Genomic DNA, 25,284 nt, shown 5'->3' with positions numbered 1-25,284 from the left:
GATCAGTGAGCTGGCTCCTTTTGTCTTTGTCTACTTGTGTCAGTCTCCCTTGCCCACTAGTCCCTATGTGTCAGTCTCCCTTTCCCACTTGTCCCCGTGTGCCCCTTGTGTCAGGCTCCCTTGCCCACTAGTCCCCTTGTGTCAGTCTCCTTTGCCCACTAGTCCCCTTGTAACCTTCTCCCCTGCCTCCTAGCCCCCATGTGTCCCCTTGTGCCTGTCTTCCTTGCTCCCTAGCCCCCCTATGTTACCCTTGTGCCTGTCTCCCCTAGCCCCCTTGTGCCCTCTCCCCTGCCCCCTCGTCACCATTTGCTCGTGTCTTTCTCACTGCCCCTGTATGGAGGGGCTGCATTATACTATGAGGGGGGCTGCGTTGTATTCTATGGGGGTTACATTGAGTTGTATGGCAGGGCTGCAGGGGGGGGGCCCCATTTGGAAGTTCGCCCATAACTTTGTAGTTACGCCACTGGGTGTAAAGCTACCACCACTGGACTCTGAAGGAGACGTGTTGTGATAGATGGATCACACTTCTCTATCTGCATTTGATGGAGGAGTCTGAGTTTGGTGAATGCCAGGAGAACACTACCCCCTGATGGCATCATGCACACTGTATAGTTTCTGGAGGAGGATAATGCTATGGGCTTGTTATCAGGGGTCGGTCTCCGCCTCTTAGTTCCAGTGAAGGGACATTTTAATACTTCAACACAAGACATTGTGGACAATTGTAACTTCCAGTTTGTAACTTCCAGTTTCTGTTCCCCATGACTGTGCACAGTACACAAGGTCCATACAGACATGGTTGGGGCAGTTTGTTGAGGATGAATAGAGCCCGGACCTCAACCCCAAACCCCATCCAACACCAGTACTGGAAATTGAGAGCCCGGACTCTCCCAAACAGGGCCTGACCTCACAAATGCTCTTCTGGATCAAGGTGCAAAAATTCCCACAGACTCCTCCAAAATGTTGAAGAAAGTCTTCCCAGAAGAGCGGGAGATGTTATATCTACAGAGGGTCTCACTGCATATTAATGTCTATAGATGTAGAATGAGAGGTCAGAAAAGCTCATGAAGGTAACATGTGGAGGGGACAAAAGACTTCTGTCCATATAGAAGATGTTCTGGATAATGGATGGTCCAGTCATAAAACTGAATATTACAAAATGACCTCCCAACCATAACATATGGAAATATACAATGTGTGAAGAAACTATAAGGCCAAGAATGACAGACATTTCCCACCAGTCCTTATAATGTATTCTACATTCAGAGCCTCACTAGATTTGAGGAGAAGGGTCGACCACTGACAAAGTATAATCAGGATCTCAAGGACCTGAGGCTAGGTTATACACGGTAGATGGGGACTCTTCCAGTAGATAGGCCAATCAGTGCATTGTGTCCATACTAATTTTTGTCCTGCACTGGTTGAAAAAAGTGGAAAACTATGGTGACTCCATCGAGAACTGAAGTAAAGTGAACTTCTGAATGGTTGGGAGTCCGGCTGGTCCATCAGATGGTATTGGACAATGGCTGGAACGTTGGGCGATACGAGCTTTTATGGTCTTTCCAATAAGGATGGGGAGACGTTGGTTACAAAATCACGGGACTGGGCTCATTCAGGAGAATTGAGAGCAGAGTCTGGGGAATCTACTTTTGGGCAACGAGGAGGAAACACTTTGTAGCTGTAGTACTCTACTACTTGTTTCGGCACTTCAGCCAGGACACATTTTGCCAAGGCAGCCGGTGAAGCCTAAAATACAAAAAAACAAAAAAAACAAATGGCATCCTTTACTATTATTTTCTTGAAGATATTGGGTATTAATTATCTTCATTCTATCACAGCAGTCACAATAACACTGGGAATGACTGAGTGACTATGGATGGCAGCTCGGTGCTGGATTAATGTGGGAATTTCCCGGCACTATGACATTGGCAAGTTCTACCTTGGTGGACAATAGGTCCAAAGTGTCGGTATGGGGTCATAAAGTTTTATCTATTAGCATTCCAGTGGAGCCTTGCGTGAGACCTAGATACATCTGGATTTGGATGACAGCATTGGTGTAATGATGGCCACTGATTTACAAGCCCATTTCATGTAATTTAGACCCCCAGCATGATGCAAACTCTTGTAGCAGAATCCTCACACTAAAGTCAATAACATGGACATTGGGACCAGATGAAAGAAATGAATATGATGCTACAGAAAAAGTTAAACTCACGTTTTTGAATTCTCTGAATGGCACAAACTGGACAATGTCTCGGAGCACTGGCTCCCCTTTGGGTGCCCTCAGGATCCCATCATCTCCATCAAGAATCTGCATGTCGGTGAAGTCTGCATTTCCAACACCCACGATAATGATGGACATAGGCAAGTAGGACGCCCGCACGATAGCTTCTCTGGTATCTGCCATATCGGTTACTACTCCATCGGTGAGTATGAGTAGAATATAGTATTTCTGTAACAAGAGACGGATGAGTTGGCAAGACACACACAATTCATTTATCAGTTTTACACAATTTACTTGAGAAAACCCACCGAGGCCTCCTTAGTCCTCTCCTCGTCCGCTGCCAGCCGTGCCACCCGGGATATGATTGGTGCAACATTTGTAGGCCCATACAGCTGAATTTTGGGGAGGCAATTCTGGTATGATTCCACTATGCCTTGAATACCTACAGATAATGTGATTAAAAAAAAGATTAATAGGTTTATCATTCTGCAAAGTACATGCAAATATACCAAGGTAATGAGGTTCATGCTGGGCTATCCTCAGTAGTGTATCACATGTCGTTACCGAATTGGTCACAATTTGGTAGTTCAGCGACTCAGGAACCGGTTATATAAGGGTTTTTATATAGATCTTCTGGTTGTCTACCTTTCAAGGACATTTCTACTCCCATCTGAATCCAAATCTTAATATACCACCAATGACGTAACAACGCTTTCCCATGGTCATGACGTTAACCATAAGATCTCTTAGTTCAGTTGGGTCTTCTACAAGAGCAGACCTTCTTGGTGCCATGGAGACAAAGCCCTGCCGGACTCTTAAGGCCCCGTCTCACATAGCGAGATCGCTAGCGAGATCGCTGCTGAGTCACAAGTTTTGTGACGCAACAGCGACCTCAGTAGCGATCTCGCTATGTGTGACACGTAGCAGCGACCAGGCCCCTGCTGCGAGATCGCTGGTCGTGTCAGAATGGCCTGGACCTTTTTTTGGTCGTTGAGGTCCCGCTGACATCGCTGAATCGGTGTGTGTGACACCGATCCAGCGATGTCTTCACTGGTAACCAGGGTAAACATCGGGTTACTAAGCGCAGGGCCGCGCTTAGTAACCCGATGTTTACCCTGGTTACCAGCGTAAATGTAAAAAAAAAAAAACACTACATACTCACCATCTGTTGCCCGTCAGGTCCCTTGGCGTCTGCTTCCTGCTCTGACTGAGCCGCCGTAAAGTGAGAGCACAGCAGTGACGTCACCGCTGCGCTCTGCTCTCACTGTACGGCGGCTCAGTCAGAGCGGAAAGCAGACGCCAAGGGACCTGACGGGCAACAGATGGTGAGTATGTACTGTTTTTTTTTTTTTACATTTACGCTGGTAACCAGGGTAAACATCGGGTTACTAAGCGCGGCCCTGCGCTTAGTAACCCGATGTTTACCCTGGTTACCCGGGTGCTGCAGGGGGACTTCGGCATCGTTGAAGACAGTTTCAACGATGCCGAAGTCGTTCCCCTGATCGTTGGTCGCTGGAGAGAGCTGTCTGTGTGACAGCTCCCCAGCGACCACACAGCGACCACACAGCGACGCTGCAGCGATCAGCATCGTTGTCTGTATCGCTGCAGCGTCGCTGTAGATGTCATTAATTAGTATTTGCATAATTAATTTTTCAAAATGCTAAATCAACTAATGATGCATGGGAATAATGGATGACTTGCGATTCATTTTCATGTTCCTTACCTTCACATTCATCATCATCAGGGTTAAAATTGATAGCGAAATCATGCGAAACCTAGAAAGGAACAGACACCATGAGACGAAAGGTTATGGGACGTTGAAAGGACAACGGTCATGTAGAAGGATCTCCAATGTCATGTTCATCTACAAGAACATCCTTCATGATATTTCACGGTTGTACGCGGCGCCCCTTCCCTTATACTTCCAAGTACACAGGACCTCACACTCCCTATGGGATCCGATCTACAAATGATTGCCCCTTCACTTCATGTACAGACGTTGATTCCCACAAAAAGCAGCAAGAAGTTAAAGACAGAAGAGAATGACAACTTGTGGACTGCGAGAAACTAATGTCAACAATTTGCTGGCGAAATCGCCAATTACATGAGGTCAGGATGTGATGTTGATTCAGTACAGACCAAAAGTTTGGACATACCTTCTCATTTAAAGATTTTTCTGTATTTTTATGACTATGAAAATTGTACATTCACACTGAAGGCATCAAAACTATGAATTAACACATGTGGAATTATATGCTTAACAAAAAAAGTGTGAAACAACTGTCTTATATTCTAGTTTCTTCAAAGTAGCCACCTTTTGCTTTGATGACTGCTTTGCACACTCTTGGCATTCTCTTGATGAGCTTCAAGAGGTAGTCACCGGGAATGGTTTTCACTTCACAGGTACGCCCTGTCAGGTTTAATAAGTGAGATTTCTTGCCTTATAAATGGTGTTGGGACCATCAGTTGTGTTGTACAGAAGTCAGGTGGATACACAGCTGATAGTCCTACTGAATAGACTGTTAGAATTTGTATTACGGCAAGAAAAAAGCAGCTAAGTAAAGAGAAACGAGTGGCCATCATTACTTTAAGAAATGAAGGTCAGTCAGTCTGAAAAATTGGGAAAACTTTGAAAGTGTCCCCAAGTGCAGTGGTTAAAACCATCAAGCGCTACAAAGAAACTGGCTCACATGAGGACCGCCCCAGGAAAGGAAGACCAAGAGTCACCTCTGCTTCTGAGGATAAGTTTATCAGAGTCACCAGCCTCAGAAATCGCAGGTTAACAGCAGCTCAGATTAGAGACCAGGTCAATGCCACACAGAGTTCTAGCAGCAGGCACATCTCTACAACAACTGTTAAGAGGAGACTTTGTGCAGCAGGCCTTCATGGTAAAATAGCTTCTAGGAAACCACTGCTAAGGACAGGCAACAAGCACAAGAGACTTGTTTGGGCTAAAGAACACAAGGAATGGACATTAGACCAGTGAAAATCTGTGCTTTGGTCTGATGAGTCCAAATTTGAGATCTTGGGTTCCAACCACATTGTCTTTGTGCGACGCAGAAAAGGTGAACGGATGGACTCTACATGCCTGGTTCCCACCGTGAAGCATGGAGGAGGTGGTGTGATGGCGTGGGGGTGCTTTGCTGGTGACACTGTTGGGGATTTATTCAAAATTGAAGGCATACTGAACAAGCATGGCTACCACAGCATCTTGCAGTGGCATGCTATTCCATCCAGTTTGCGTTTAGTTGGACCATCATTTATTTTTCAACAGGACAATGACCCCAAACACACCTCCAGGCTGTGTAAGGGCTATTTGATCAAGAAGGAGAGTGATGGGGTGCTACGCCAGATGACCTGGCCTCCACAGTCACCACACCTGAACCCAATCAAGATGGTTTGGGATGAGCTGGACCGCAGGGTGAAGGCAAAAAGGCTAACAAGTGCTAAGCATCTCTGGGAACTCCTTCAAGATTGTTGGAAGACCATTCCTGGTGACTACCTCTTGAAGCTCATCAAGAGAATGCCAAGAGTGTGCAAAGCAGTCATCAAAGCAAAAGGTGGCTACTTTGAAGAACCTAGAATATAAGACATAATTTCAGTTGTTTCACACTTTTTTGTTAAGTATATAATTCCATGTGTTAATTCATAGTTTTGATGCCTTCAGTGTGAATGTACAATTTTCATAGTCATAAAAATACAGAAAAATCTTTAAATGAGAAGGTGTGTCCAAACTTTTGGTCTGTACTGTATATCAGATGCATGAGAGCAGTGACAGAATGACATAACAGGATGGAGGATCTAGGAGAGAGCAAGAAAGCACCCAAACACTCAGAGGAACCATCAATGGACCAGAAGAGGTTGACATTCCCATAGGATGGTTTAATATCTGGCCATCAGGGTAGCTTTTGACCACAACCAGACACAGAAAGAAGAGTACAATATATTGGCTCTTTCCAGTTCAATTGCTCATCATTATGCACATTTCCATCTGCTTTGGGGGTGGTAGTGGGCCATTTACCTCGTGGCTACACAGGTTGCAGCATGGTATGTCCTCCTCTGTTTTTGACCCTTAGTCTGAAAATTTGTACAAGCTCCACATTTGAAAATTATGTGGCAGATCTGGACTGAACTTGCACCTTGTACCACCCCCAACATTGCCCAGGATCACCGATTTATGGCCAGGGCCCAGCAGCCTTTCATTCCCAAACTTGTCTGGAATGATCCAACAGCAATCCAGAAGCTTTGGCGAGTATGTGTGGTGCTATTTCTGGAAAGAAGTAGCCATGTTTTTCAAATTCTAAACAACCCCCTTAAAATCTCAGCAATATCTGAAGGATGGAAAGAGGGTAGCAGGTATAGCCATGGTAGCCATAGTGTTATCTGAGTGCTTCATGTTGTGGTACCTGCCACCCAAATCTCATGTCTACCCAACGTCATGTTCTCTCACCTCCCGTTCTGAAGCCTACCCAGTGTCTACTGGCTTCTCCTCCACGAGAAATGCCTGCAGGACCAATCTGTGGCTGAGGCAAGTCACCGATGCAGCCAGTGATTGGTCAAGCGGGCATTTCCTGCCAGTCAAGAAGGAACCAAGACATAAACACGAGCGGGGACTGGGTGAGCATCAGAACGGGATCTGTAGGGATTCAGTGAAGGTTGATAATACTTCTGTGAAGATCTGAGGTTGTGGGTTGTCTTAATCACCTAGGTAGCTTAACGATGTAGTTAGCTCTATTTCTTCCGTCCACGGTCATACAGCATCTCCAGGTAGATGGCCAAAATACAATGCCCTCAATCCACGGTGCAATGTTTGTGCTGATGTTAATAGCAGAGGAGGTCTGGACTCTGCAGTTATGGGATTAGTGACTTTTTTGTCCTTTGCTCCTCAGCACGGGGGTTCAGTAACGTTACAGGGTCTTGACTTTGAGGTTGAGTTGCTAAGGTTCCTTTTACTTCTCGATAATATCACTCACAGGTATGGGGAGGATTTACGAGGAAGAAATGTAATGAACGGACTTGTTACCCCGGTGGCTCCTATTACAGGACCACACATTTTGTCATAAATATCTATCATCTTGGGTTAAAACGCAGCTTAAATGCGGTCTGCCCGGCCAGATGCCCGATTTTCTGGGGCTGGATGGAAATACTTAACTCGATGATCAAATACACGTGTCCCAATACTTTCATCCATACAGTGTATCTCAATCCTCAGGCTTCAGAGATGTGAGAGATCCGGATTCTTCTGTAGGAACCATCTGGTATTGAGGGGAACGTTCATCTGTTCCTCTTTAGCTTGAGATATTCTGTGATTTTTTTTTCTGCTCAGATTCTCATTTCTTAGTGACACGGCTTCACATCTATTGTCACCGAGACTTCAATTGAATTCTTGGTCTTGTCACTTAGAGAATCTCGGGGCCCTAAGTGTCGGTAATTACGTGCGATTTACATCTCATTAGCGGCAGATCTCTTGTCTGGTGATGTAAGACTGGGTGACATTCACTCCGACAGCATAATTCTTGCTTGTAACTTGTAGACATTGTTACCCGATCGTCCTCCGTTGGAAAGTAATATATCAATAATATCTACTGTGCAGAAAATCGCTGGTTCCATATTAAATTTTGTTATTGAGCGCTCAATTGTTATCATCCACATAACTGGTACGCAAATGTTCCCAAAGTGTGGCGGCATGTACAGAATAGTGAGGTCACTGGACCGCATTGTTCTGCATCCATCAAAGTAATATCATAGTATATAGCAACTATATGTCATATATATAGGACAATCCCTTTTTTATTTCCAGGTTTCTCCATGACTTCCCGCCTCTAGGATTGCTAGTGATCAAGTAGGAGAATCAGCACTAAGTGATACATTTCCCTGCATTGCCCCCACAGGGGAAATGAAGCATTACACAGTAACCATTGAAATCAATGAGCAGCTGATGTGATTGATGCTCCCCGCCAGCTCTCAGGATGGCAGATCCTCAAATTAATTTATTTCTTTAAGCGCTGCAGACTATTATTGCCCATTTTTGCTATTAAAACAATATCGTTTTATTGCATTCTTATATATTTTGTTCTGGAATAAAGTCTCTTTGCAGAGTTTGAGAAATCAGATTCCTGTTTGTTGCCTTCTTGGATCTTGTGATATTTAGGTCAAACTCTATATGTGCAGCCTAAAATCTACTCTAAGCTATAAAATATGTATAAACGTATTATTTCTGGTGTATAGCCCATATAAAGATGCTTTACATGCAGTAATATAGTGACACCATAGAGATGCAACAAATGCACCTGGACTCCAATAATTAATGGGCCCCTATGAGGCAATTCTGAGTTAATGGGCAGGGAAGGGCTGCTGGATGTTTTTCCATCACCTTCAGATCATATTCAACTCTTGGAAACCTCACTTAGGGTATGTGTCCATGCAGCGCCCCAGAGTCCTGGTCGTTGCAGTACTGTGGCTCCGCCACTATGGGGAGCCATGGTGCGTCCGATGGCACTGAAGGAGTTCATCTGATCAGGTATCACAGACACCAATACATTTCACAGCCGGGCCACCGGGGGGAGCTAAGGGTTCTATTCATTAGGCCACTCCCCACCATAGTGGGTAAACTGGGGGTCAGGCAGGAAGTTAGATCAGAAAGCTGACTGGATTGGACGAAGCAACACCTAGTGGCAGAGGGTGTTGTGGAGGAAGAGACAGTAGGGTCTCTGTCAGGGGTGGGATCCTGACAGAGGCTTGGCATTGGAAAGAACGTATCGGGTCCGCGCCAGCTCCGGGAAGCGGCGGGGCCCAAGAAAGGACTAGAAGCGAGATAGATTGTGCTGAGTGAGAAACGAGATCAAGCGATAGGAGAATTCCAGTAGGGGTCGTGCTGTAAGACCGGAGCAACACCCTACTGAGGCGCACTACCGGTGGCCGGAACGCCGAGGGAGTATTATAACATTCAGCTTCAAGCAATACTCTAAACAGCGGCAGGACAGTCAGTCTAAGGCGGGCTGTCTAACACATATCACCTATGAAGTCTTGGGAGGCAATTGCGGGAGAGGGGCGTCTCTAGGGTCCCGGAAGAACTCCAGGCCTACCCGACAAACGGGTGCCGTTCTAACTGTAACATCAGGAAGGGACGGACTATTAGAAGAACATCATTTAATCGAGTTGTGAGGGAACTTAAGAAACAGACACAACAGTTGTGGGGTACTTTCCGTAAGCACAGCAGGGAAGGACTACAACACATAGCGCTAAGAAGGAAGGCACCGATTTCCACCTGTGAAGAGAACTCTGGAGGTGCCATTGGACCGGCCGGACTTGCGCAGCCTGGTGAACCGTATTCTGGACTGAGGACTCAGAGATCTCCAGTAAAGAGGTAAAGAGACTGCAACCTGGTGTCCTCGTTATTTACCGCGACCTGCACCCCACAACTGCACCGTTACAACACCACTTACTGCACCGGACGTCCCCCACTGACAGACAGGGCCACGGACCGGGTCTAGCCACCGTGACAACCCCAGGACTGAGACCCAGAGGCCCGGCTCCGGGTACCCCTCGGCCCTGCGGCGGTGTGGGGGCGCTCCAACTTGGCGTCACGAACAGGATCTACTTAAGCCTGAAGAATCAGGTCATGTGTGCCTTGGAACTGTGATTTATCGTGCTTGGACTGTGCTTTATTACAAGGACTGTGTGTTGCCACTTGCCGCCAGAAGTTCCCGCCAAAACCGCCGCCATTACAGCGCTAAGGAGAGCGCAGGAGAAGAAGAAGGGCGTGGAAGTGGGCGTGAACAAGCTGAAGAGCGCGAAAGACAATGGCCGCCCAGTCTAAATATCTTGGCCCCTTGAGGACGTGTCCGTCAGCAGCCGAGATCCGCCTCCTGATCCTTAATGGTGGGCAGAGACAACGAAAACGAAACCGCCCACGAAGAAGAGAGCGGGAAAAGGACCAGGAAGAAGGAGCGAGCAACATGGAGGCCGCCATGGCCAGCCGCCCGGAGCCGGAGCGTGGGGTCGGAGCCGAGGACTCCCCCAGCTACCCGGAGAGGCACCGCAGCCAGACCTCCACAGTTGACGCTGACCTCCTGCAGACCGGAGCGGACGGGCTGATCCATCAACCCCGGCGGATGCAGCTGATCACTGAGGCCGGGTGGAAGAAGACCATCATCGGGAGCCTCGCCAGACGTCTGTCGGCAGCCTCGTCTGGTCCGGAGCAAGAAAGAAGTTCCAGCGCTCCGAAGCCAGAAAGCAAGGCCCTGCCGGAAAGCGAGGTGCTGCAAGCAGAGATGACAACGTCGCAGCACAAGGCCCTGCAACCAGCGTTCCAGACCCCAGCGCAGACGGAGCAGACCGGCATCGGAGGGACCGCATCTGAAGCAGGTATGAAGGACGACCCTACCCTGATGACTGACACCACTCCCGTGACTGCTGGTGCCACAGCTGCTGACTCCATTCCAGTGACTGATCTTGCAGCAGCCGCTGCCTCTGCTGCCGCAAATGCCCCTACTCAAGCTGCGCAGACCTCCATCGCTGTGCATGACCTAACCGTACATGAGAGACGGATTAACGGCGTTTGTCCAGCACTGGGTGTAACCCTGGACCTCACTTTTCCCAGGCCGAGAAGGGTAAAGTGCCAGGTACAGCCCTGGAAGCCGTCCAACTAAGCCTCGGAAACCTGAAACTGTAAATAGTTAACTGTTTATTTCCTTGCTGTTTTGCTGCTAAAACCCGTCCTGGGTTAACTCTTAAAGGGATCCCTTTGTTTACCCGGGATCCCTATTGCTTTTTATTCTTGCTTTCACTTTCATTTTTGCTTTTTTGTTCCACAATGTTATAAAAACTGCTGAATCATGAACAATGCATGATACAAACTTCTTGTAAATAGTTTGCACCTTCTTAAAGGTGCTATCTACTGGTTCTATATGAAGAAAGGACACTTTGCGAAGATATTGTTTTTTGAAAACATCACTGGAGTCCTTATTACAAACAGACTTGCAGCTTGAGGAGTTGCACTACCTCATAGAGACTTGGTCCCCTCTTAAAGGGGATGTTCACTGATGGTACTTAGAGAATGATGTTGCTCTAAAAAGAAAGTTAATGATGCTGCTGATATGTACAAGTTGTATGTAACTAAATTGTTGAAAGAAAGAAGTGTTTAATAATGTGTTCTGAGATAAAGTAATTATTGGAAAGATGCAGTAGACCCGTAGGGGTAGACTTAAGGCCCCGTCTCACACAGCGACGCTGCAGCGATACAGACAACGATGCTGATCGCTGCAGCGTCGCTGTTTTGTCGCTGTGTGGTCGCTGGGGAGCTGTCACACAGACAGCTCTCTCCAGCGACCAACGATCAGGGGAACGACTTCGGCATCGTTGAAACTGTCATCAACGATGCCGAAGTCCCCCTGCAGCACCCGGTAACCAGGGTAAACATCGGGCTACTAAGCGCAGGGCCGCGCTTAGTAACCCGATGTTTACCCTGGTTACCAAAAAAAACAAACAGTACATACTCGCCTTTCGGTGTCCAGGTCCCTTGCCGTCCGCTTCCTGCTCTGACAGTGCCGCTGTACACTGAGAGCAGAGCGCAGCGGTGATGTCACTGCTGTGATCTGCTCTCACTTTCCGGCCGGCAGTCAGAGCAGGAAGCGGACGGCAAGGGACCTGGACACCGAAAGGCGAGTATGTATTGTTTGTTTTTTTTGGTAACCAGGGTAAACATCGGGTTACTAAGCGCGGCCCTGCGCTTAGTAACCCGATGTTTACCCTGGTTACCAGTGAAGACATCGCTGGATCGGTGTCACACACACCGATTCAGCGATGTCAGCGGGGCCTCAACGACCAAAAAAAGGTCCAGGCCATTCCGACACGACCAGCGATCTCGCAGCAGGGGCCTGATCGCTGGTACGTGTCACACATAGCGAGATCGCTACTGAGATCGCTGTTGCGTCACAAAACTTGTGACTCAGCAGCGATCTCGCTAGCGATCTCGCTATGTGAGACGGGGCATATAGTGTCCTGCATAGTTGTTAGCAAGAAAGTAAAGATAGAAGTTAATGCTCTAAGAAAATGTTTGGTAATGTTGATAGAAAATGGGGATAGAAGGTAAACCCTGAGTCCTCCGTAGAAAGCCAGTTCATTGTAAAGAAAGAGTTAAAAATGTGTTGCAGAGGACAGAAAGTGAACCCGTAGGGGTTAGGTAGTGAGTCCTCTTAGGAGCCATACGTAGATGGCTCAGTGCTTCTAAAACTGAAAGTAATGTTATGATCTATACTGTGTATAGAAGTTGAAAAGGCAGTAGGCCCTGGCTGAACGGGGCGGTCCTGTAACAGAAAGGAGAGGCAGTAGGTCTGGTGCCGATAGGACAGGCGGTCCTGCAGAATTAAAGAAGGAGAATGAGAAAGTTAAAGTGCCTTATAATGTGATTATAGGAAGGTCTTTAGTGGATTTAGAGTGTGAGTCCTTAAAGGCAATGTTAAATTATTGTTCAACAATTTTGCACTTAAGTAGAATGCCCGGTTGGGTAACAGGAGTTATTTATAGCCTGTAATTTATAATGTTAACCATGTTTGTAACGTTCAAGTGTCCTCACCTCCCATAAAGGGAAGCTCTGTTCAAATATACTTGTTGTCATTGCACTCAACAAAATTGTATGTCTTTTTGCTAACTTGTATTGTTGTTTTCTTCCCAGTCCCGGAGTACTGTGTGTAACCAGGGGGGAGTGCAGCGCCCCAGAGTCCTGGTCGTTGCAGTACTGTGGCTCCGCCACTATGGGGAGCCATGGTGCGTCCGATGGCACTGAAGGAGTTCATCTGATCAGGTATCACAGACACCAATACATTTCACAGCCGGGCCACCGGGGGGAGCTAAGGGTTCTATTCATTAGGCCACTCCCCACCATAGTGGGTAAACTGGGGGTCAGGCAGGAAGTTAGATCAGAAAGCTGACTGGACTGGACGAAGCAACACCTAGTGGCAGAGGGTGTTGTGGAGGAAGAGACAGTAGGGTCTCTGTCAGGGGTGGGATCCTGACAGAGGCTTGGCATTGGAAAGAACGTATCGGGTCCGCGCCAGCTCCGGGAAGCGGCGGGGCCCAAGAAAGGACTAGAAGCGAGATAGATTGTGCTGAGTGAGAAACGAGATCAAGCGATAGGAGAATTCCAGTAGGGGTCGTGCTGTAAGACCGGAGCAACACCCTACTGAGGCGCACTACCGGTGGCCGGAACGCCGAGGGAGTATTATAACATTCAGCTTCAAGCAATACTCTAAACAGCGGCAGGACAGTCAGTTTAAGGCGGGCTGTCTAACACATATCACCTATGAAGTCTTGGGAGGCAATTGCGGGAGAGGGGCGTCTCTAGGGTCCCGGAAGAACTCCAGGCCTACCCGACAAACGGGTGCCGTTCTAACTGTAACATCAGGAAGGGACGGACGATTAGAAGAACATCATTTAATCGAGTTGTGAGGGAACTTAAGAAACAGACACAACAGTTGTGGGGTACTTTCCGTAAGCACAGCAGGGAAGGACTACAACACATAGCGCTAAGAAGGAAGGCACCGATTTCCACCTGTGAAGTGAACTCTGGAGGTGCCATTGGACCGGCCGGACTTGCGCAGCCTGGTGAACCGTATTCTGGACTGAGGACTCAGAGATCTCCAGTAAAGAGGTAAAGAGACTGCAACCTGGTGTCCTCGTTATTTACCGCGACCTGCACCCCACAACTGCACCGTTACAACACCACTTACTGCACCGGACGTCCCCCACTGACAGACAGGGCCACGGACCGGGTCTAGCCACCGTGACAACCCCAGGACTGAGACCCAGAGGCCCGGCTCCGGGTACCCCTCGGCCCTGCGGCGGTGTGGGGGCGCTCCAACTACGTTCAGGATTGCATCAGGATTTGGTCAGGATTTTCCATCAGTATTTGTAAGCCAAAACCAGGAGTGGGTGATAAATGCTTAAATGGTGCATATGTTTCTATTATACTTTTCCTCTAATTGTTCCACTCCTGGTTTTGGCTTACAAATACTGGTGGAAAATCCTGACCAAATCCTGATGCGAAGCCGCTCGGCGCTAAGCCCCGCCCCCTTTCTGGGACGCGATCATGCCAGATGTGTACTGTACACATCCGGGATCATCGCACCCCTCGCCATAGGGCCCTGTGATATTACCTGCGGCGACGCAGCGTCGCCGCAGGTAGCACGGACATGCTGCGGTCTGAAAAGACGCGCAGCATGTCCGGAGTCGCAGGGCCGCCGCGTGCGGGTTTCCACGCATAGTGGACACGGGATTTCAAAAAATCCCCTCCACTATGCTGGAACATCTGGACGCTGCGTGTTTGACGCTGCAGCGTCAAACAAGCAGCGTTTACTTACCGTGGACACACGGCCTAAGGCTACTTTCACACATCAGGTTTTTGCCGTCAGACACAATCCGTCGAATATTGGAAAAAACAGATCCGGCGCAGACTGTGAAAAAACTGATGCAACGGATCCGTTTTTTCGATGGATCCGACTAGCATATCCAGATAATTGGATTAAAAAAAATGGAGCATGCTCAGCTTAAAAAAATGGAATCTGGCACCGGAATCCGTCATTTTCCAGATCCGGCACCTTGCGGCTCCCATAGGCTTCCATTCTAGCAAACAGCCGGAAGTGCCGGATTTTTCGCCGGAGACAAAAAACGTTGCTATGGACGTTTTTTCCAGAAACCGTAAACAGCAGATTTGCCGGATCTGGCAAAAACCGGACGAAATGCAAGGTCATCCAGTGCAATCCGGCACTAATACAAGTCTATGGAAAAAAAAACGAATGTTGCCGCCGGATCCGTTTTTTTTAAAATTAGCCGGATTGAGCCTGACGGCGAAAACCTTATGTGTGAAAGTAGCCTAAAAGATAGCCTGTGCTCCTCTTGAAGTGTCCAGAGCTCATGATATAATGACACTTGTGCAGTAAGGGGTTAATATTATACACATTGACTACTTATGGCATACCCCTCACAGGGGCAATTTTTTGGCAGGTGTGCAAATTCAGGATATTGTGGCCTCACTGTCCAGTGAGTGCGATCTGGTCTGCTGTAATGTACATCTATGGCCTTTATGAATGCACGAGACCCCTACTGCCTAGATAGGTGGATCAGACACTTACTGCCCAAATAGGTGGACCAGACAACTACTGCATAATAGGAAGGTGAGATGGTTACTGCCTAGATCAGTGTTTCCCAAACTCCAGTCCTCACGGACCCCACGGGTCATGTTTTCAGGATTTCCTCAGTATTGCGCAAGTAGTGGAAGTTTTATCAAGGCATCAGGAATTGTCTCACCTGTGCAACACTATGGAAATCCTGAAAACATGACCCGTGGGGTCCGTGAGGACTGGAGTTTGGGAAATACTGGCCTAGATGAATGCACAATATTCTTACTGCCCTGATGGGTAGACCAGTCACCAGAGACATATTGATCAGATGGGTAAAACTAAACATTTACTACCCAAATGGGTGGACCATTACTTCACTGCATGAATGGGAGTTAAAACCCTTGTTGTCCAAATGGGTACATGAGACCCTTATTGTTCAGATAGGTGGAGTGGACCCTTACTATCCAAATGGCTGGACCAGACCTCTGCTGCCCAAATCGTAGAGGCGAGCACTTAACGTCCGGGTGGGTGAACCAAACCCTTAATTCCCATATGGGGTGCATGAGACTTTTACTGTCCAGATGGACGGATAAGACCCTTTCATCCCAAATGAGTCTAGAAGACCCTTATTACCCAGGTGGGTGGATAAACCATTATTCCCTAAATGGATGCATTAGACCCTTACAATTCAGATGGGTTGAACCGGACCCTTATGTCTCAGATGGGTGCATGTGACCCTTATTGCCCAGATGGGTGCATCAAACACTGCAGAGATCGGTGAATTTGACCTTTTCTGCTTGAAAGGACGGAGATAACCATTATTGCCCAGGTGGGTGAACCAGACTCTTACTATACAGATGGGTGGGCTCTGAATGCCCAGGTAGGTGGCTAAGACCTTTATTGTCCAAATGGTACATCAGACACCTACTGGGTAACACTTCTACTGCCCAAACGGTTGCATGAGATCCTTATTGCCCAGACGGGTGTGCCGAAACCTACTGTCTAGACAATAGAAGAAGACCAAGGCCCATTTGGGTGGACAGGACCGTTACTGTCTAAATGGGTTATCGAGTCCCTTACTGCTTGTTGGCCTCAGCCAGGATATAAAATGAGACATTTCCCATCTCCTCTGATGAACATCTAGAAGCTAAAAATATTCTATATATTCATTGTCAGGAGTAATTAAAAGTGAACAATGAGCTTCTGTGCACGGGATTCATCATCGATAATGAGTAATGCTTTAAGTCCAACCTACACTCAGTGTCAATGCGTCAAATATTAAAAGTAAAAAAAAATATATATATATATATATATATATATTAAAAAAAATCCAACACTAAAATAGAAATGAGAGGAAATGTGAGAAGACAATAGGAAGCGGCATTATATACAGAAAATGGATCAAGGACGGCGGATAACTGCAGTGGACAAGAAGCGGGGGAACGGTGGAAACACATTGTGACTTCAAGGGAAGAGCTGGACCAGCGGCAAAGCTGACACTTCAATCATCCCTATAGATGCTTTACATTTCAGGGGCTCCTGAACCTTCTCCTTGGCTACATAGAAACCTGGCTGTGCAGGCGAGATACAATGGTCTTTGATGAAGCGGGACTGACGCATATGGCATACGTGTGGCTTAGTGCGTGGTCTTTGTATTCATTCCATACCTCTACGTCAATTTATATTGCGATGTTGCAAAATGAGTGAAATTTCTCAATTTTTAGATAATTTTCAGATATTTTCACAATATAAATAACATACTGTTGCACAAAAATGACTTCTGGTGGTCGCCACCACTTAGGGACCCACCACTATATTTCTAACAGAGGCACTGTTATCTGGGCAGTGTATGGCGGTAATATTAGGATACTACATGGCACTATTATATAGGCCTTCTGGTATTATAGTAGTGGCAGTATTTTGGGCAGTGGCTTACTAGCCTTCGGTCTCCTATAACATCCTAATGACCTATTCGAAAATGTTGCTGGTAATATAGCAGGGTACATTGGTTGCCCTATTTATGCCAAATTAATGCCCAGGGCGTGCAATGAATAAAAAGCAATATAGGCTGACATTTTTAGTCAGAATTTTGCAGGCAATGCCCATAAGGATCGACCTGGGATGTAAACAATATTTTATTTCTGTAAGGATCATGTCTTGTGATTTTATACCCTATGGCGAAATTCTTTATTTTTAAATAAATGAAAAATAATGAATATTGCCAGCAACCACTGAACCAGACCTGACAGTGTCTACAGGCAATATATAGCGTACAGTTATGAAGGAAATGTACAGGAATACACAGAAGAGAGTCTAGCGTTAATTCTGCCTCCCTGTGTACAAGAATATACCTACTATAATACTGCTCCCTATGTACAAGAATATAACTACTATAATACTGCCCTCTTTGTACAAGAATATAACTACTATAATACTGCTCCTATGTACAAGAATATAACTACTATAATACTGCCCCCATGTACAAGAATATATCTACTATAATACTGCTCCTATGTACAAGAATATAACTACTATAATACTGCTCCTATGTACAAGAATATAACTACTATAATACTGCCCCATGTACAAGAATATAACTACTATAATACTGCCCCCATGTACAAGAATATAACTACTATAATACTGCTCCTATGTACAAGAATATAACTACTATAATACTGCCCCCATGTACAAGAATATAACTTCTGTAATACTGCCCCCATGTACAAGAATATAACTACTATAATACTGCTCCTATGTACAAGAATATAACTACTATAATACTGCTCCTATGTACAAGAATATAACTACTATAATACTGCCCTATGTACAAGAATATAACTACTATAATACTGCCTCCTATGTACAAGAATATAACTACTATAATACTGTCCCCCTATGTACAAGAATATAACTGCTATAATACTGCCCCCTATGTACAAGAATATAAGTACTATAATACTGCTCCTATGTACAAGAATATAACTACTATAATACTGCCCCCCATGTACAAGAATATAACTACTATAATACTGCCCCTATGTACAAGAATATAACTACTATAATACTGCCCCTATGTACAAGAATATAAATACTATAATACTGCCCCTACGTACAAGAATATAACTATTATAATACTTCTCCTGCGTACAAGAATATAACTACTATAATACAGTTTCTATGTGCAAAAATATAACAACAATAATACTGCCCCGTATGTACAAGAATATAAATACTATAATACTGCCCCCTATGTACAAGAATATAACCACTATAATACTGCCCCTATGTACATGAATATAACTACTATAATACTGCTCTTATGTACAATATACAACAACTATAATACTGTCCCTATGTACAAGAATATAACTACTATAACACTGCCCCTATGTACAAGAGTATAACTACTATAATACAGCTCCTATGTACAAGAATATAACTACTATAACACTGCTCCCTATGTACAAGAATATAACTACTATTATACTGTCCCTATGTACAAGAATATAACTACTATAATACTGCTCCTATGTACAAGAATATAACTACTATAATACTGCCTCCTATGTACAAGAATATAACTACTATAATACTGCCTCCTATGTACAAGAATATAACTACAATAATACTGCCTCCTATGTACAAGAATATAACTAATATAATACTGCCTCCTAGCTGTGAGGTTGTGTTTTTTGGCTCTCCTGACGTCTGGAGCAAGCCCAGGGAGGGGCCACCCTGGGCGGGGAAGCTCCCCAGGCAAGGCCCAGGCTTCTCGGCCTACACTGGGACACGGCTCCCAGGCTTCTCTGAATGGGAATGCTAATCCCAAAGCCACTGTGAGACCAGTGAATGCAGCGAGCCAAAGCTGCAGCAGTTCTGTGAGGGAGGAAAAACCTGCAAGTAAAGTTTCGGGAGGAAAATCTCCTCCAAGCCCAGCAAAGAAGCAAGAAGTTAAAGTGTTGGTGAGTGATGTTACACAGCACAGTATGAAGTCCTGTAACTCCCCAGTCAGTAAGCAGCCCCTGCCTGGTGCACAGGTGAAATCAGCCTCAGGTGTGCAGATCATCTCTCCTGCTCCCAGGCAGAGACGGACGTCTTTGGAAAGACAAACAATCCAGGAGAACTTACAGCAACATGGCAGTGTGGCGCTGTCAGGACTCACCCGGTCGCAATCAGGTGGCAGCGATAAACCTGCTGCGGAGCCTGCATCCAGCTGAGGAGCCACAAAGCCATCTGTGGTGGAACCGCACAAGACCGACCAGGCTGGAGCGAGCCGCCCCACCCCCTCTGCCGGGCGGCTTACGTGGAAGCCGACATGACAGGGGGTTTGGAGCAGGGAAAAAGGGGGCGGGGAGTTCGCTCTGAGGGGAGGGTTAATGCTGGCCTGGAGAGGGTATGGGGTGAGTGGGGGGGAGGAGCCGGTCACTTCCCGCTCTGAGGACCTGGGAGCAGGAAGCACCAAGCACCAGCAGCTTACCATGGCGTCCATTGAGGGAGTCCTGTCACAACTGCGGGCGGCGGCGTCACAGCCTCCAGGCTGGCTGGAGGTTCAAGTGTCCAGCATCCTCGGCGGTGGCAGCGGCAGCGCAGATACCCCGGCGGTCGGGCCTGGTGAGCGGCGGTCCAGGCGGGTGCGGCCCCCGGAACGCTTATCCCCCGATGTCACCCCGGTGTCTCAGCGGCGGCGCAGGAGCCCCTCAGGGGACCCTCCAGGCCACGTGCCTGCTCAGAAGCGCCCCAGCAGGCCGCGGTCTGGGAGGAATCAGCCTGCCGCGCTGAGGCCTGCAGCGGCAGTTGGGCCTTCTCCCCCAGCACGCCGGGGGGCAGGGCCTATGCGCGCCAGAGCTCCTAACGGTCGGAGCGACGTCACGGCGGTCCACCGCGGTGATGACCAGGCCAAGCGGCCTGCTTCCAGCAGCAGCGCGAGACGGCGGTGGGAGTATCCCAGCGGCATCGGCAGGCAGCGCCCCAGACCCGGCAGGGCTGCTGGACACGACCAGGGGGCACCATTCACCTCAAGCACCGGCGACAGGGCCTGCATCCTCCCGGGTGGCGGTGCCAGACGGCAGTGCTTCGGACGGCGGGTCCGTGTCTGGGCCTACAGGACATCCGGCGGTCACCCCGGATGACGGATTCAGCATGGTCCCCAGGGGGTGGATCGGTTGGACCGGTATTGCGGAGCGAAGTTCACGTCCGGGAGGGTCTGAGGACGGCTTTGGGATCGAGAGACGGCTGGGCAGCGACAGCATCTGCGGCTGGGGGGATCACAGCTCCCTTGCAGCCTGGTGAGAATCCATCTATGTTTTGTTTGTCCCCGGCGTTTTCGACGCCGACTTTGACTTCGGTGAATCGGGTTGAGGGGTACGTTGAGCGGGGTGATGGAGTTGGTATGCGGGCAGATGCGAGTCGTGAGGGGGTGGAGGAGTTGTTGTCAGGTGTACATGAGCTGTTGTCCCGGTTGGGCAGTGGCAGGCCAGGGCCATCCCCTTTGTCAGCTTGGGTCGGTTTGTTTGATCCGGGGTTGGCGTTATCCGGCAGTGGGTCCGCCGAATCGGGTAGGTTGTCCGAGCCGGTCTCGGTATCTGTGCAGACTGAGAAAGAGAGGGAGGGGGGCATTCGGTTGTATGATAAGGCGCGGGGCGAGGTGTACGTTTGCTTTGAAGGGCCGTTGGGGGCGCACTTGAAAAAGGAGGTGCGTGAGAAGATTTGGAAGGACGAGTATGTCGAGATATTTTCGCTCTTGCCGTTGGAAAAATTTAACCTTGATAAGAGTAAAAAAGAAGATAGTAAGAAGGAGGATGAGGAAAAGCGGCGATGGCGCCTTATTCCTCAGACGTTTGTAAATTGGCTTCAGGCGTTCGCGATTTTGGCAAGTGTTATTGGCGAGAAGGCTCCCGAGAATTGCTCAGCCTTGTTTTGTTATATGGATTCCATAGGTGAGGCGCATAGGGCCTATGGTGGGCAAACATGGTTACGATACGATGAGCAGTTCCGACAGCGGAAGGTGGTCCGTCTGGCGATCCGGTGGGATCAGAAGGACATTGGTTTGTGGTTACGGGTGATGGCGCCAACAAAGTTTGGTCACTCCTTTCAGAGCGGGGCCGGAACTTCCGGCCAAAGCGCTTCGCAGGGTTCCTCTTCAGGAGCCGAGGGTCAGTCGGGTCATCCCGGCGGCCAGAAGCACGGAGTTTGTTGGCAGTTCAATGATGGCCAGTGCAAGTTCGGAGCGACTTGTAAGTTCAACCATTTGTGCTCTAACTGCAACGGCGCCTCGCACGGAGCTTCCAAGTGTTTTAAGAAAAAAGGGAAGCCAGAGGGTAATTCCAAAGGGGGTGACTCCGGTGAGGTTGGACGCGATGGCCCCCTATCTAAATAGGTTTCCCGACAGGGAGAGGGCGGAGTTGCTCCGGGTTGGTTTTGATGTTGGTTTTCGTATACCTGCCCCGGATTTTGCGGTACCACTGAGTTTGAAGAACCTCAGATCGGCCTTGTTGCACGCATCAGTCGTGTCAGAAAAGTTGGGCAAAGAGGTGGCTTTGGGTAGGATGTCTGGACCGTTTCCCACTCCTCCCTTGGACGATTTGGTGGTGTCGCCGTTGGGTGTGGTCCCCAAGAAGGAGCCTAATAAATTTAGGCTCATTCAGCATTTGTCCTACCCAAAAGGGAGGTCCGTGAATGATGGTATCGATCCAGAGCTTTGTTCGGTGGTGTATACGTCGTTTGATGAGGCAGCCAGGTGGGTGCGCAGTTGTGGTAGAGGGGCATTGTTAGCTAAGACCGACATTGAGTCGGCCTTTTGTTTGTTGCCGGTTCACCCCGATAGCGTAAAGTTGTTAGGCTGTTATTGGGATGGCGGGTTTTATGTTGACCGTTGTTTGCCGATGGGCTGTTCACTGTCGTGCGCTTATTTTGAGGCCTTTAGTTCTTTTTTGGAGTGGGCGGTGCGGGATGTGTCCGGTTTGGATTCAGTGATTCATTATTTGGACGACTTCTTGTGCATAGGTCCTGATCAGTCGCAATGTTGTGAGGTCATGCTGAGGATGGTTGTTTGGGTTGCTGAGCGTTTTGGGGTCCCGCTGGCACCGGGCAAGACTGAGGGTCCGTGCACGAGTCTGTCCTTTTTGGGTATTGTTATCGATTCCGTGAAGTGGGAGTTTAGGTTACCGGTTGACAAGGTGTTGGGTTTGAGAGAGGAGGTGGCCCTTGCTAGACGTTTGAAGAAATTGCCACTGCGAGAGGTGCAGTCGCTTATGGGGAAATTTAATTTTGCATGCCGAATTATCCCAATGGGGAGGATTTTTTCACGAAGGTTGGCTAGCGCTACGGCCGGGATTTCCACCCCACATCATTTTGTTCATTTGTCGTCCAAACACAAGGCCGACTTGGAGGTTTGGGACCGTTTTTTGTCCTGTTACAATGGGCGTTCATTGTTGATGGACGAAGCAGTTGGTAATGCGGATTTGGATTTGTTTAACGATGCGTCGGGCGGTATTGAATTTGGGGCCTTTTTCAGGGGCCGTTGGTGTGCTTCACGATGGCCGATAGCTTGGTTCGAAAAAGGATTGGTACAAAATATTACTTTGTTGGAGATTTTTCCAATTTTGGTTGTTCTGCAGCTTTGGGGCAACAATTTTCTAAACAAAAGGGTGCGCTTTAACTGTGACAATATGGCGGTCGTGTGTGCCATTAACAGTCTGACGACAGCGTCGCCTCCTGTAATCAGAGTTCTTCGGCAGTTGGTTTTGTCTTGTTTATCCTTGAATGCTTATTTCACGGCATCTCATGTGCCCGGTGTTAATAACGGCATTGCCGATTCTCTGTCTCGTTTCCAGTGGGAGCGTTTTCGGTCGCTGGCTCCGGAGGCCGAGGAGACGGGGCTGGAATGCCCAGCAGAGCTTTGGAGCGTGGTGTCCAGGCTGCAGAACCTTTAATTCAAGCATCCTTGGCGCCGAGTACATGGTTGTGTTATCACGCGGTATGGAGCGCGTGGGAGAGCTGGTTGGCGTCGTGTGGCATGGCGGGTACTGGTCGGGAACAAGTTGGGGCGTTGTTGTTGTGGATGAGGCACGGCGCGGATCAGGGTTGGTCGGCAGCAAAAGTTGATAGGACGATAGCGGCTTTGGTTTTTGGTTTCAGGCTCCGGGGCCTGCAGGACTTGATGAAGTCTTTTTTGGTTAAGCAAGCTGCGAAGGGGTTGAGAAGGGCAGGTAGCTGTGGCGATTGCAGGCGCCCGGTGTCTTTTGAGATGTTGGAGCGGTTGGGGGCACGTTTGGGCGATATATGTGTTTCCGGTTTTGAGGCTGCGCTATTTTGCCTAGCTTTCTTGTTGGCTTTTTACGGAGCCTTGAGGGTGGGGGAGTTGGTGTCTCCCACTACAGTTCGTCAAGGGGACCTTTGGGCGGGGGACTTTTTTGTTTCCAAGGGGTCGCAATTTTGGATTCGGAAGTCTAAGATGGATCAGACAGGACGGGGTAAAAGGGTGATTTTGAGTGCCGTTCCCGGGTCCGTGATGTGTCCTGTCCGTTGCTGGCAGGATTTTGATAGGCTTCACCCGCGGGGTGATGGGCCTTTGTTACGTCATGAGGACGGGTCTTTTCTGTCAAGATACCAGTTTGTAGTGGTTTTTCGGCAGTCTTTGGAGGCCATTGGCGTGGATTCTTCCAGGTTCGCCTCGCATTCTTTTCGGATCGGGTCCGCTACGGAGGCGGCGCGGAGTGGTTTGGCTCCTGCAGTGGTACAGAGGATAGGGCGGTGGGAGTCTGGTCGTTATCGGAGCTACGTGAGGCCCTGAGAGGCTGGTGACTGTCGGTCTCTGTACTCGTTGTTGGTGCGTGCCTAAGTTGGTTATGTTTTTCAGGTTTTTCCTCGCTGTTGGTGTGGATTGTCGGCCACTCTTACGTGTACTGCGGCGCGAAGCGAGCGGACGTCCGACAGGATGGAAGACAGCTCGGCTTTTCCAGGGATGTGGCCGTCATCAGGTGGTTGGGGTTTCGGGGCCTAGGTTGGAACAGAGTCCTGGAGGAGGTTCACAATGGCGTTCGGTTGGACAGGCCTCCCGATATTCTGGTTTTACATGTTGGAGGAAACGACTTGGGAGTTCGTCCTTGTCGTGAGTTAATACGGGACATTAAGCATGACTTGCTACGGTTATGGGTTTCCTTTCGGGACATGTCTGTAGTGTGGTCCGAGATTGTTCCACGGAGATCCTGAAGGCACGCTAGGTCGGTGGACAAGATTAATAAGGCCCGCATCAAGGTGAATCAGGCCGTGTCTTGTTTTGTGGCACGGAATGGGGGTTTTGCCGTGCGTCATTTTGATTTGGAGCGTGGTGGTGACCAATTTCTTTTGGGTGATGGCGTTCATCTGAACGCGGTGGGTATTGACTTGTGGGCCATTGGGCTGCAGTCTGGAATTGAGCGGGCCATAGCGGTTAAGGTTGGTGGGGTCTCGGGTACTTGAGGGGGTCAAGTATCCTCGTGGTGGCGGGGGGAGGGGTCCTTGGAGTTGGTGCTAAATTGGCCTGGGGGGTCCGTCGGGATACGGATTCTCCAGTTGGTATAAGTTTTGGTTGCGGGTCTGGTGATTTGGGGGAATCTTGGTAACGGTGGGCCAGATTCCTAAGTTGGAAGTGGACAACGGGAACCCTTCGGGGTATTTTGGTGCTCTCGAGCCTGTGGGGTAACGGCTGAGAGTAATCTACGGTTGGTCTCTTGTCCACTTGTTTATAATATGGTTAACACCAGACTTTTAGCTTCAAGGACCCCCTCCCCAGATCAGGTTACGGTTAAATGTTGTGTTTGTTTATAATAAAGGCCGCTGTGGCCAACTATATCCAACTCGAGACTCATGTCATTATTTGGATGCTGGGAAGGGAAGGGGTCGGAGACCCTTGGGGAGACACTTATTCACGGTGGTCAACAATACCAATGTCAAGACCAGGCT

General features: G+C 48.3%; 1 protein-coding gene across 2 annotated transcripts in view; it reads right to left on the bottom strand.

The window, feature by feature from the left end:
- Positions 1–1,234: 1,234 nt before the first annotated feature.
- The window catches only part of CPNE7 (copine 7), a 142,812-nt gene continuing 118,762 nt past the window's right edge, over positions 1,235–25,284 (bottom strand). For both annotated transcript variants that reach the window (XM_077288446.1, XM_077288447.1), the window contains exons 13-16: positions 3,945–3,996; positions 2,530–2,663; positions 2,213–2,449; positions 1,235–1,743 (exon numbers count right to left, since the gene is read on the bottom strand). In XM_077288446.1, coding sequence (XP_077144561.1) covers positions 1,606–1,743; positions 2,213–2,449; positions 2,530–2,663; positions 3,945–3,996 — 561 coding nt within the window. In that variant the 3' untranslated portion in view covers positions 1,235–1,605. The remainder of the gene's footprint in view (positions 1,744–2,212; positions 2,450–2,529; positions 2,664–3,944; positions 3,997–25,284) is intronic.

The sequence above is a fragment of the Ranitomeya variabilis genome, chromosome 2 (assembly GCF_051348905.1).
Source record: "Ranitomeya variabilis isolate aRanVar5 chromosome 2, aRanVar5.hap1, whole genome shotgun sequence".
NCBI classification, from domain to species: Eukaryota; Metazoa; Chordata; class Amphibia; order Anura; family Dendrobatidae; genus Ranitomeya; species Ranitomeya variabilis.
Note: the sequence above shows the minus strand (reverse complement) of the source record. Positions and strands in the feature narration are given on the sequence as shown.